The 12,519-nt window shown below is 33.1% G+C and overlaps 2 protein-coding genes across 9 annotated transcripts; both read left to right on the forward strand.

The window, feature by feature from the left end:
* The first annotated feature begins 207 nt into the window (after nt 1-207).
* Nucleotides 208-6,081, forward strand: LOC137827669 (protein TIFY 4B). 8 transcript variants are annotated; one of them, XM_068633905.1, is made up of 10 exons: nt 208-534; nt 752-891; nt 1,000-1,148; nt 2,753-2,840; nt 2,928-3,090; nt 3,657-3,716; nt 4,617-4,682; nt 4,889-4,946; nt 5,064-5,272; nt 5,666-6,081. In XM_068633905.1, exons 1-10 carry the CDS (start codon nt 414-416, stop codon nt 5,680-5,682), a joined length of 1,071 nt encoding a protein of 356 aa, XP_068490006.1. In that variant the 5' UTR covers nt 208-413; the 3' UTR covers nt 5,683-6,081. The 8 variants fall into 8 exon arrangements, with proteins under 8 accessions (XP_068490006.1, XP_068490007.1, XP_068490008.1 ...); XM_068633906.1 differs by having other exon boundaries at nt 2,928-3,087; XM_068633907.1 differs by lacking the exon at nt 4,617-4,682 and having other exon boundaries at nt 4,883-4,946.
* Nucleotides 6,082-6,735: 654 nt separating this feature from the next.
* ARD4 (RmlC-like cupins superfamily protein) lies at nt 6,736-9,569 on the forward strand. The gene is made up of 5 exons (XM_068633914.2): nt 6,736-6,958; nt 7,056-7,143; nt 7,217-7,311; nt 8,014-8,253; nt 9,268-9,569. The coding sequence occupies exons 1-5, from the start codon at nt 6,947-6,949 to the stop codon at nt 9,394-9,396; spliced, it is 564 nt and encodes a 187-aa protein (XP_068490015.1). The 5' UTR covers nt 6,736-6,946; the 3' UTR covers nt 9,397-9,569.
* The last annotated feature ends 2,950 nt before the right edge of the window (nt 9,570-12,519 follow it).

Raw genomic sequence — 12,519 nt, forward strand, 5'->3', positions numbered from 1 at the left:
CTTCCAAACATCGCTTAATCTTTTTTCTAATTATTTATTTTACAGATAAATTAGGTTCTAAAAAATATACAAAACATGTTATTATAAACAGAGAGGGTGACACTAAAAAAAAAGAAAAAGTAGAGAAGAGGGTAAAAAAGAAAAAGAAAAATAAAAAAGATAAAAATTATTGATTGTAATGTATAGTGAGAAGGAAGATTAGTTGCTAATAATGAAGACAGAAACATACGTGGCAGCTTAGGGTTCACCCCAACTCCTAAAAAAGCCCCCCCCTACCCTTCCCCCATTTCCCCCCAACCCAACGCTGCCTGCCAACAACACTCTCTCACTCTCTCTCTCTCTCTCTCTTTCTCTCCCTCTTCTTCTCTTAAATTCATGGTCCCACCCACCACCGGCTGCCGGAATCGGAGGCCATGAACGCCGGCGGAACCGCCACCTTCCGATCCATCCTGGACAAGCCCCTGAACCAGCTCACGGAGGATGACATTTCTCAGCTCACTCGCGAGGACTGTCGCAGATTCCTCAAAGAAAAAGGTCTCAGTCTCTTTCTCTCTCCTCTTTTTTCCTCCATGATTTCCGGTACCTGAGAAACTTCATTTCCCTAACACATTATTATACTACCATATTTTTTCTTTATTAAATGATGACAGTAATCGGGATGCGGGTTATTTTTAATTTAACCTCAATAATCGTGGTTATTTACTTTATTAATAAAGAATTAATAAAACGGAGAAGACACGTGTTCGTACAGGGATGCGCAGGCCTTCATGGAACAAATCGGAGGCGATCCAACAGGTCATTTCCCTCAAAGCGCTTCTCGAACCTTCCGACGATGATTCTCCTCCTCATCCTCCCCCCATGCACCACCATCCTCATGCGCCTCAACCTCAAGTGAGTTTCTTTTCTTCTTCTTGTTCTTGTTCTTGTTCTTCTTCTTCCGCGTTTGTTTCTTCCTCACACAAAACATGTCATCAATCGTTACGCCGTCGCTGATTGTAGGCCAATTTGACTCAACCTCCGCCTAAGGTCCCTCCTCCTGAAGAACCCGCTTTTCACGCCGTCGACGACATTCAGAAATCTGCCTCTTCTGGGGAAAAACCTACGGAGACTAATGACACCAACACCAACGCCAACGTTGCTAGCCCCAGGTCTGTTTTCTTTTTTCCTCTCTCTTTTCATGATTTTTTAAAGGTTTTCGGGGTGTGGATTCTCGTCCTAGCCAGTTGCATCTTTGATGACTTCTGGGTGAAAATAGTGTGTTTTGAGGTTCAGTAGAGAGTGAGGGTTCCGTACTAGAGGGAGTGATAAGAGGATTTGAGGTTCGGTGAAGGCTAGTTTTCAAGTGGATTTACTTTTGCTATTAGCTTCGAGAATTGGCTCATTGTTTTCTTACTTTTTTTTTTCTGAGCTGGAAATGATGCGAATGGTGGGTTTTTGGTATCCAGTGAATGTATGTGGAAAGTGGTGGAAAAGCTGTAAGTGCAGTAGTCTTAAAAGAATGTGAGTGCTCTCTGTGGGTCTAAACACTTTCTCTATGCCCGACGAGATCATATGTTGGATCTTGCTGTCAGTGAGGCTTGAAATTAGGTCATTTAGACGTTTGGAATTTTCTGGGATGTATTAGATGGGTTATTGTATTTTTTTAACCAGGATTTGGGCAGAGATGAATGATTTAAGAGCTACGTTTTGGATGCACTATGGATTTATCCAATTCCAAACAACCAGTCAGCACATTGAAAGCATATAACCGCTATTGCCAAATCTAGATAATCAAGCAACTCTAATATTGTTTTTGTATATCTGTTTCATTGTATTTGTAGTTTATGTTTAATTGATTCTTTCTGTTTTCCATTCTGTCTGACCTTATATAATCTCGTCATTCTACTTTAATTTTAAATTTTCCATTTAGTTATTGCACTAGATATCATGATTGAGGTTGGGACAATATTCATCCGGATTCAATGTATGGCAACTATCAAATGGAGGAAGGGAAGCTCTATAGGTTTAAAATTGATTTTAGGTTTAACATCATCAATTTCAAGATTCAAGAAACACTAACAATTAAGACTGAAAACTGAAATTGTGGCAACTAAGTTATTAAACATTGTTTGTTTTGTGTAATAGGGAATCTCTAGGAAATTTTGCTCAGTTGCAGCAAGTCGTAATCATACCTAGCTGAAAACTGAAAATGAAGCTGACCTTAGTGTTACAAGTAGGTGTTAGATAACATGAATGAGAAATAGAGAGAAAAAAAAAGAAAAAAATGTATTTTTTTCATTAAAATAAATACAACGAAGAGAATGCAATTCAATCTCATCCAAGGGTTTCCCTTTGAAGAAGGATTTCCCTTTCAAAACAGAGCTTATTCTCAGGTTTGGAAATGATAACAAAAAAAATGAAGCCTCTTTCTTTGCTTCCTTTTATTTGTTTATCTCACCAATCCCCTCTAACTAACTATCTCATATTCTAACTAATCCCCTCTAAGTAACTCCCTCTTCTCCTCTGTCCCTAACATTAGGTGTTCTAGATTTACTACAGTATCTTCACTGATTAATGGATAAATTAAAACTACTCTTGTGCCATTCTTTACAAAAACAAGAGTCCTGGATAGTCACAAAGTATACTTGTTTAGAGCCATTTGGTAGCCTAAAATGTCGTATATAGCTTGAATTCAATACATTTTAATAAGCCAGTGTTTCTTTTATGTATTGTTCATTCATGTTCTGAACATTACTTGTAAATGTGACCACAGAGGGTGTGCAACTAGTGGATCATTTGGCCAAATGACAATTTTCTATTGTGGTAAGGTGAACGTCTATGATGGAGTCTCACCTGATAAGGTTGGTAATGTTTCATCCTCTTGCATACCTGGCCATAAATCCAATAAGGTTTCACCTTCCAGTGCCACTGTATTTGGCTTTTTGCAGGCACGAGCAATCATGCAGCTTGCTGCAAGTCCTGTCCACTTTACTCAGGATGATCCTTTACATGGAAATGCATCAGTTTGGTCTTCTCCTTGTCACTTACCGATGGATAAGGATGTCCTCATCCCTGTTGATACAACAATCCTTAAGGTTGCTCAAGCAGGTAGCAAGTAGGTAGAAAGATTACATAATTTTGCTTTGAAGTATCAGTACTCAGATGTGCAAGGGAATGAATCTTCAGTGCTCGTTGCATAAAAAATATGGAACTTTTCATTGAATGATTTCAGCTTATGGTTTGATGCGGAAAATTTCTGTAGCCTATTTATTTGCTTAAATACCAGATTCAATTTATTTCTTGAAGGAGGATGCAGAGCCAAGTTACTTTGCTTTGTCTGAATATGGGAAAATAAATAAATAAAGCATGAACTAATTGCATTATATTTTACTATTTCATTTACCATGTTTGTTGAGTTTTTTGTGCTACTGGTTGTTCCTTTTCTGTGCAAGCTGAGAAATAATTGGATGTGCAGTCATTATTATGATAGAGTTCACTTTGAATGCCGAATTTAGAAACATAGCTTTATACATGTTGAAGATGACCAAGAACATATCTCTTGACTTGCTTAAATAACGACAACTTGTATAATATTGAACTAGATGTTAAGATCCTCATATTACGTCTATTGTGCTTTCGGCAACTTTATAATTGGTGTTCTGAATTGGAATTTACAGATAAGATGGTGGAATATCCTCTGCAATACAGAGACAAAGGGAGCTTAAATCGTGATGCTGGTAGGTATAATTAAATTAACTAGTTGGAATTTTTTTTCTGCTTGAACTTTTCATTGTTCTCTTGTGACAAATTTACAGAAAATTTCAAGCTAATTTTTTTTATAAACTACTGGGCTGAATTTGGATTCATGCTGCATCCTTTATTGTTTGGTATAACTGCAAGTTTTAAGTTGGCTGTCAACGGCCTAGCACAACCCTCCTTAACACGGTCATGGGATTGGCTATGAAAAACACAGGCAGAGTTCTCTGGTTAAATAATACTCCTGAAGCTTTGATCTTTAGCTGTGTGTAATGTGATCCATATAGCTGACCACACCTAATGGAACAAGACTTTGTTGTTGTTGCTGCTACAGCTGCACTCTTTGTTGAATTTATCTTGATATTGCATTCCGATTTATTTTTAATTTGATTTGGAAAGTTCATTGAGGTCCTTTCTTTTTTGTCTTGGCATACCGAATGATTTTTTTGAATCAAGAAAATCAATACTCACCCACGTAGTTTAAGTTTCATTCTTGGATAGATCTCAATGGTTTTGTTTGATCCATATGTCCCATGGGAAAAACTGAAGGCTTTTGTTGTTATTGCTACTGTTGGACTTATGTCGCAACTTTTCTACCCTAGTGTTGGATTTAAGCTCCACTTATGATTTCTAAACCTGTTGTATATTAAGTACCTTGTCTGCTGCTGGTAGAATTGATATTTGCTAATAAGCACTTGGAGAACCCACTCTCAAAATCTAGCTATTAAGGACGGAGAACCAGCATCCCATGCAATTCAATGTGGGACTTACACACTACTCAAGTCTCTATCATTTGTATTTAAGAATATTAGCAGTTATCATGTACGAAAGGGTTCTGGTGCTGATACTATTCATCAATTATGTTTTTACCCTGTGAAAAGGTCCAATGCTTGTACGAGATTGTGTGGAGATACTGGTGCTCATAATTGCAGCTATTAAGTATCTCGGTAAGGGGTACACGCTCCAATTAAATACCTGGTTAACATAACTTCTTGTTGCTTTTGTGAATCTAAAAGCAATGAAATATAATGAAATCTTGATTGTTTGATGTAACTTTTCAGTATGGGTTAAAAACATTGTAATAAATTTCCAGACATCCAATTCTTAGAACTTAAGTATTCATAATATATGTATATTTTTTCACAAGATATAGATGGTCAAGCAAGCAGAAAAATGTCGTTGCAGCGATATCGTGAAAAGCGTAAGGACAGGTATTTGCAGTGCTGAACTGCCATTTGTTTTGACATCAATTCCAGCCCATGTGCTACAACTGTATATTTTGGGTGATAGCCTGCTGAATTATTCTCTTAATCTGCCTTCTATGTTAGGGGAAGATTTAAAGGCAAGAAATTGACTGCAATAACTTCATCTAACTTCGAGATGTATTTGAACCTTCCAGTGAAGGTCCATGCCTCAAATGGGAATTCAAGCCGTAGTAGCACTAGCTCTCCACCACAGCCTAGACTGCCTCTAGTTTCCAGTGGTTCAGCTGACAACCAGCTCAAAGTTGCCCTTCCCATTGATCTCAATGACAAAGGTTAGTTAGTTGAAAATTTTCTTCAACTTCTAGCAGCAAGACAGTACCTTTTTTTATCTATGGAGAATGTGATAATTTGACTTAAAGCCTTTAAATTTAAAATTATATGAAAATTATAGTAATTGAAATAAATCAGATTGTCCTGTTTGCTGTATTGATACGTGAGATTTGGAAACCATCTAACAAGCAGGGGGAAAATCTTTCTGTAGAGAGCTTCTATGGAAATCTTATAAACTGATGCTATCCTTTTATGATTAGTTTTCAAACTATAATATTTGTTATGGCTATTAAAATCTAAATGGTGAACCAAGATATGATTAAAACATTAATGCTAGGTTGCATTTTTTTTCTTCAATATTTTCTGTTATTAATTTATGTTGTCTGTCTTTGCAGATGTTCAAGAATGCTAAAATTCAAACTAGATAGATTATGCAGAGTTGGGACTCGTAGACGATTGAAGAGAGATGATCGAAGTATAACTAAAGAGAAGATAGCGTCTAGGGCCTACTGCAAGAATTGACTGCTCTTAGACTGGTCAATTTGAGTATCTTTAACTGTTGCGCAAATTTCTGTTGTTTAGGATAGTGAAGTGCCCTGCTTACCAGATCAATTTTGTAATATCAGCCATCTAATTTCATCCTTCGGGAATTTCTTGTTACTGAATTTTAAGGTTTTATTAGTAGTAATGTAGAGCCAGGAGGAGCAGCCATTTTCCCAGGAATATATATGACGTGTAAATTCATCGTGCTGCCTCTTGTTAAATGTTAATAGCTTTTGGGCAATACCAAACTACCCCTACTCTTCTCTCATGTTTACTTTATAATTGCTGTTTTTTATTTTGTTTCAGTATGAATGTCTCTAGTATATCATCAATTGTTTGAAATGTTGTAGAATGTGTCATGCTATAGCTCCATTCTCCTTTATGCTCCATTTGGTAGGTTGGAGAGAAAAAAAGAGAGGAAGGGTGAAAGAAAAAGGAGAGAAATAAATGAGGGAAAATAAAGGTGGATTGATGGGAAAGAAAATGAAAAGATCTTTATCTGGAAGTAATCCCAATCAAGAAAATAATGTTGTATGGGTTAGTTATTCTAAATTTAATTTCTCTATTTTTTATAATATGATTGATTATATGTTTTATTAATAATTTTTGTTAATATAATTTTTTATATTACGATTTTTAAATTTTATACACTTTTTATAAATTTTGTGTGATTTTTTGTTTTTTTACTAAATTTTGATTTTCATGTTTTTTTTTTCCATTTTTATTTAACTAAACCATCGGCTTTTCTTTCCGCTTTCTCTTTGTATGTTATATCTTAATCCTTATTATACAATATTGTATATTTTGTGACTGGAAAAATATGATAAATTATGTAAATGCCTGAACTTATTCTGATACATGCGTGCAAGGAAAAGCCATAAAACAACAATCTCATAAAACGACGACGATGATATTTTTTCTTCTTCGTGAAAACAGCAGCCACATGTACGTAGACACGTCACATGACGGAAGAAGAGATGGTAAAAAAAGTAGAAAAAAGTATATAATATGCGCCACAATAATATCTGTGGTTTATAATTAATTTTTTAGTGGTGTGATAAGAAATATATAGAGGGAAGGAATGAGAATTAGAGTAAGGAACAGGAGTGATTGAAACTTGAAAGTTCTTATTCATGGCGATGGAGGTGAGTTCTTTTCTTCTCTGTGATTGGATGAATGAAGGTATAGGTCTAGGTCTAGGTTTAGGAGCTTCGTTATTAATAAGACATTTTGACATGACAGGCATGGTTGATGGACGATAGCAATGAAGATCCAAGGCTTCCTCACCGTCGAGATCCCAACGAATCAGTTTCATTGGACCAATTGGCAGGTGACCTCTTCTCTCTCTTTCTCTCTATCGCTTTCATTTTGCTTCATTGTGACGTTGCTTGTGAGTTTTGCAGAATTGGGGGTGTTGTACTGGAAGCTGAATCCAACTATCTATGAGAACGATGAACAGTTGACCAACATTAGAGAAGCTAGGGGATACAACTACATGGTACTATTTTATTTTATTTCAATTTTTTATTTATTTTGTTTTCTGCAATCAGATAATGGATTCCTACCTATTCTTTGATTAACGCATGATAAGATCAGTATTAGAATTTCCAGGATGATATGAATTGGAGAGTTGCGACAGTATTCTGTTAAATCCCAGACTTTTTGGCTTACATGCTTTTTAAGCCAACAATGGAAACCGAAACCCTTGAATTCCGAGAAGAGTATCATAAAATTTCTCTATATATAGAACTACAGAAGATTATCTTTTTTGCAAACTTTAACTTTTGAAGGCCTCATTTTTTTAATATAAAGATTGCTACATTAACAAATGAATTAGTTATATTATTCGTTGAAAATAAAATGTCAGTTAATAATTTATATTAGACTAGACCCTTATAAATTTTGGTTAAAGTCCTCAATTAGACTAGACCCATATATATTAGACTTAGCAGTTACACTATTGTTCTGAGACTGAATCCAATTTTCAATACTAAGTAGTAATTGCTAAGACCAATCATGTTATTGTCTGTTTAGAGATCTGACAACTTTGAGGTTAATTTATGAGTCCATTTCAATAACATAAGACAAAGAAGGCGCGATCTTTTTGGTTTGCAGCTAATTACTAACCATTTTGTTACGAATATTTTAGGTGATATCACATTTATTTGCATATTGAATATATATGTTTTATTCGCTGTAGGACATGCTTGATTTATGCCCAGAAAAGATAGAAAATTATGAAGAGAAGTTGAAGAATTTCTACACTGAGCACATTCACCAAGATGAAGAGATTCGCTATTGTTTGGAAGGAAGTGGCTACTTTGATGTGCGAGACAAAGCTGATCGTTGGATTCGCATTTTGATCAAGGCTGGTGATCTTATAATTTTACCTGCTGGAATTTATCATCGGTTTACCCTAGACCCCAGTAACTATGTGAAGGTATGAAAAGGCTTATGCTAACCAAAACCATATATTTTCTAGATTTTATTTTTAAAATTGATGCAATTTTAAGAAGAATTAATCTAAATTGACACTTTAAAAAAAAATCTCATATGGATAACTTATGCTAGCATGACACGATTTTATTGTGAATAAGTCTGCAAATATGATATGATTTCAAAATTGTCAAAATGAAGATGATGATCCATGTAAGTGGACATCGATAGTTGTTTAAGATTGGACTCAATAAGGATCTGGTAATGATATTGTTAACATAATAAAAAGACCCAACATGTTGATAAGAAGGTTGTGGTTGGAATTGGCTGGACTCTTGTGGTGTGTCATACGGCTCGAAATCAAGTTTTAGATAAATAAAATTATATCATGAAAAGTAAAATTAAGTGAACTTACATTGCCATTGGATGTTGGCTTTTGGAGAGAATATATATCGGATAATATGATTAATGTATGATTGCATGTATGTTATTGTGTCATGTAAATAGTCATTATTGTTGAGCTAAATACCTTGAATGAGACTATTATCTCAATCATCCACATTATTATCCACCTTGAATGGGATAATTAATAATAATATATTAATGCAAAAATTATAGAAAATTATGTATTAATATTAGTATAAATGATAAAATAATCTCAAGCAAAAGTCATGTAAATGTTGCAGGATTTTAGTCTAATATAAAAACAATTGAAGTCGTATCATATTGACAAGTCATGTCATGCTGATACTACTTTACTTGTGACAAATCTAAAGTTAAGTCATGCTTGCACGATTTCGATATTTTTTTTTAAAAATTTCTATTTTGATAAATTCTTCGTAAAAAGTGCACCATTTTTCTTAAAAAAGCTCCTTTGTTTTAGATTTCATCTTTTTGGGATGCAGAAAGAAAGAAAAAATTATGTTCTCTTAATATCGTTTAAAGATATTAAGATTCATGAATTTTCTCCGTTGATTAATAATGGTTTTATTGTGTACATATCTGTGCTTGCGTGCAGTTAATGAGGTTGTTTAAGGGAGAGCCAATTTGGACAGCATATAATCGACCACAAGAAGAAAATCCTGCTAGAAAGGAATACATGAAGGTCCTGAATGGAAAATTTGGAGTACCACTTGCAGCTCATTAGGGCCCTGAAATACTCTAAACTTTATAGCTTATAGTTTGTGATGTAATTGTTGGTATATCTTTTTAGATTTACATTAAGAAAATACCTACATGTGAACATAAATAAAGCATAAGATGTAACAGATTTAAAAGCTTATGATGTATGTTTATATACAACTAGGTTGACTTGTGAAACTGCTATTACATTATGTTAACTTGTGTTTAGTTTTTTAAATCAAGTTTGTCTTTTTAAGGATATACTGACATGTATTAGCATCGGACAGGTGCTAACAAGTGTGTGGTTCATAACTTATTAGTGTTCGGAATTATGAATGCTTAATACTTTGAGATTATAGGGTTGGTTTGGTTGTCCAGGGAAAGGATGAAATGCACGGGAAAACATGTTTGAGTGTCTTAGAATCTGCATTGTGTTCCTTCTTTGCTTCAGTGTCCACAGGTTTCTAAGGTCATAGATGAATGTGTTAAAATGAGATGGAGTAGAACACGAGTTACTTTCATGTTTGGTGTGCTTCAAAGGTGTATGGATAATGGAACTAAATATCAAGTTAAAAAGTAAGTAGTGCATTTTTGTTTTGAATTACAATATTTATACAACCGCATTGATACTCCCAGGTTGTTCGTCATTTTGTCCTAAGAATGATTAAGGTTAATGGATTGGTCATTGACAAAATTTATGTGAGATGTAAATAGTGTAGTTGTTTGTGTATTTTGTAATGAATTCATTGTCACCAAATATCACCAAATGTGATTATGTTGGTGGATCTAAGAATATGTGGTTATTTGGTTTATGTGATTATTTGGTTTGTGTATGTGGTTATTTGAGTGAGTTTTTGCACATTTGTCATGTTTCGCAAGGTGTGGACGGATGATGGGGAATGTGAGTTGACTTTGTTTGGTCCACATCATGCTTTGTTTCGATGACGAATTTGATGAAGTGAGTTAGTAGTTTTTTCCATACGAGACTTTTGTTTCTTAGCTTTATCAAATGTACCTTATTATGGTCAACGCCATTGGATTGACCATTCAAACATGTTATGAATGATTTCATTGGTTGGGGAATATAAGAAATGAGTTGTGAACAAGTATGGAGAGATTCAGTAGTTTAATTAGACTTAAAGTTCCCTTCTTAAGACGGTATGAAAGTTATTTATAACTTATCATAACAAAAGTTTGTTGGACTTATTAGATTATTCGTTATCGGACCATTATCGAATTATCTATAAATATATAATTTAATGTACAAGTTAGCAACCTTGACTGATGGGTGTTTTGGAGATTTCACATTAACTAAAAATAATGACACTTTATAGTATATAAATGGATGTAAATCTCACCTTATACGATTTAATAAAGTTGAGTTAAACTTAATTTTTTTTTATTTGGTATTACACTATCAGATCAACATTAAAAAAAAAAAAATTTCAATGCGTTACCTTTTACCTCTCAATTACAGCCAAGTGGGGGAATCTCATAGTTACTTATTTTCATTTTTTATTAAAACAATGAGTGCCCCTTCCTCAATATCAAACATGATGCCTATCCTAAATTTCTCAGAACCCTATCGCTTTCACAATTTCTCCCTCCGTGCCTCCCAATTTCTTCCAAAACCATTCACAATATTAACTTTTCTAAAGTTATGAGGGGTTTTTCCCCTCCATGCCTCCCAAACCCCTTTAGCTTTTCAATTTTTCCTGCACTTTACCTTTTCAGCTTTTTAAATTTTCCGTGAAGTTTATCTTTCTGCTCTTTACCACAAAACACCATTTTTGTTTTGTTTTAATATTATCCAAGTGCTATTCTTTTTAAATATACTATTATAAATTCAACAAATACAATAAAAATATTAAATAACAAACATAATTTATCTATAATAATGTGAATTATATATATATATATATATATATTTTGTATCAGTCGAGTCAGATGATCTGTAACACTTGTATCAAAGACCGTATGACTGATTAAGATAAAATAAATACACTACACATCAGGGTTTATCTATATGATTATCTAGATTAAATATGACTCGTTAATAATATATATCTATAAACACATAAAACAAAAACAAAGTAGACCAAGATAATAATTATTACACACTAAACATCAAATACTTACTTAAATATAAATTTTTAATATAAATTTTTTTATGGAAGACTAAAACGTAAGACTTAAGAACGAAAGAAGAACCAAAATACAACAAAAACAAATAAATCAGTTATCAACCGCTATTCTTTAATATTTCATCTAGAATACTAAGAACAAAAGTCAAAATCAATCATAAGAGTATGTTTTCCTATTTTTTTTTTTAAATCTTTGTTTTTCTCTCTTAGGCAAATATATGTGATAATGACAAAAGTTACATATGTGATATTGGAGATAACAAAAATTTCAATAAAATATTTTTTACACTTAAAAAGTTCATTTAATATAATTCTCATGATTTTAAATTAAGTTGCATTTATAATAATAAATTCCCCTATGTAATCCTCAAATATTTCTATGTACTGTCATGCCTTTTCCAATTACTTTGTCTCCATGGATATTCCCAATTTTTCTTTATTCTGACAGTGGTGAGTTATTGCTCTTCATAATTTCTTTCTCAAGGAAGTATGGAATCTGACATTTTTCTTTGTATGCTCCAAAACCATTTATTTGGTGCAGTGTTTTAAACTGTGTAGCTGGAGATATTTAGATAGGTGCAGTTTCTTTTTTTTTTAATTGAGATTGATTAGGTTCATGTTAGCAACTTTTTGTAAAAAATGATCCATTGAAATATAATTTAAAGTCTGGGAAGGTGTAAATATTGATAAATTATAATTTTATATTATAATTATTTTTCATGTTAAATTTTGCTAAAATAAAAAAATAACAAAATGTTAAAGTTATTCATATTTTAATATATTTCAAAAGAGCATTAGTTTTAATTTATATAAAAAAATATATTTATAAATAAAAGCTCTCAATTTCACAATAAATTTTAAAATCTAATTAGTTAGTAATTAAAACTTTCGTACCTAACTATACATGTAATTTTTTTATTATCAAAACTTCACCTTTTAACCAAAATACATGAAAAAAACAAAGTCAAACATTTAACAAGTGGATTTATAGACACTTTGTAGTC

This window comes from Phaseolus vulgaris, chromosome 7, assembly GCF_051622355.1.
Source record: "Phaseolus vulgaris cultivar YP4 chromosome 7, ASM5162235v1, whole genome shotgun sequence".
NCBI classification, from domain to species: domain Eukaryota; kingdom Viridiplantae; phylum Streptophyta; class Magnoliopsida; order Fabales; family Fabaceae; genus Phaseolus; species Phaseolus vulgaris.

Coding starts and splice junctions, on each gene's coding strand:
- LOC137827669 (XM_068633905.1), top strand. CDS start 414: ATGAACGCCGGCGGAACCGCCACCTTCCGATCCATCCTGGACAAGCCC. Junction 535..751: donor CAGATTCCTCAAAGAAAAAG/GTCTCAGTCTCT, acceptor GTGTTCGTACAG/GGATGCGCAGGCCTTCATGG. Junction 3,717..4,616: donor GAGCTTAAATCGTGATGCTG/GTAGGTATAATT, acceptor CCCTGTGAAAAG/GTCCAATGCTTGTACGAGAT.
- ARD4 (XM_068633914.2), top strand. Junction 7,312..8,013: donor CTAGGGGATACAACTACATG/GTACTATTTTAT, acceptor TATTCGCTGTAG/GACATGCTTGATTTATGCCC. Junction 8,254..9,267: donor ACCCCAGTAACTATGTGAAG/GTATGAAAAGGC, acceptor GCTTGCGTGCAG/TTAATGAGGTTGTTTAAGGG.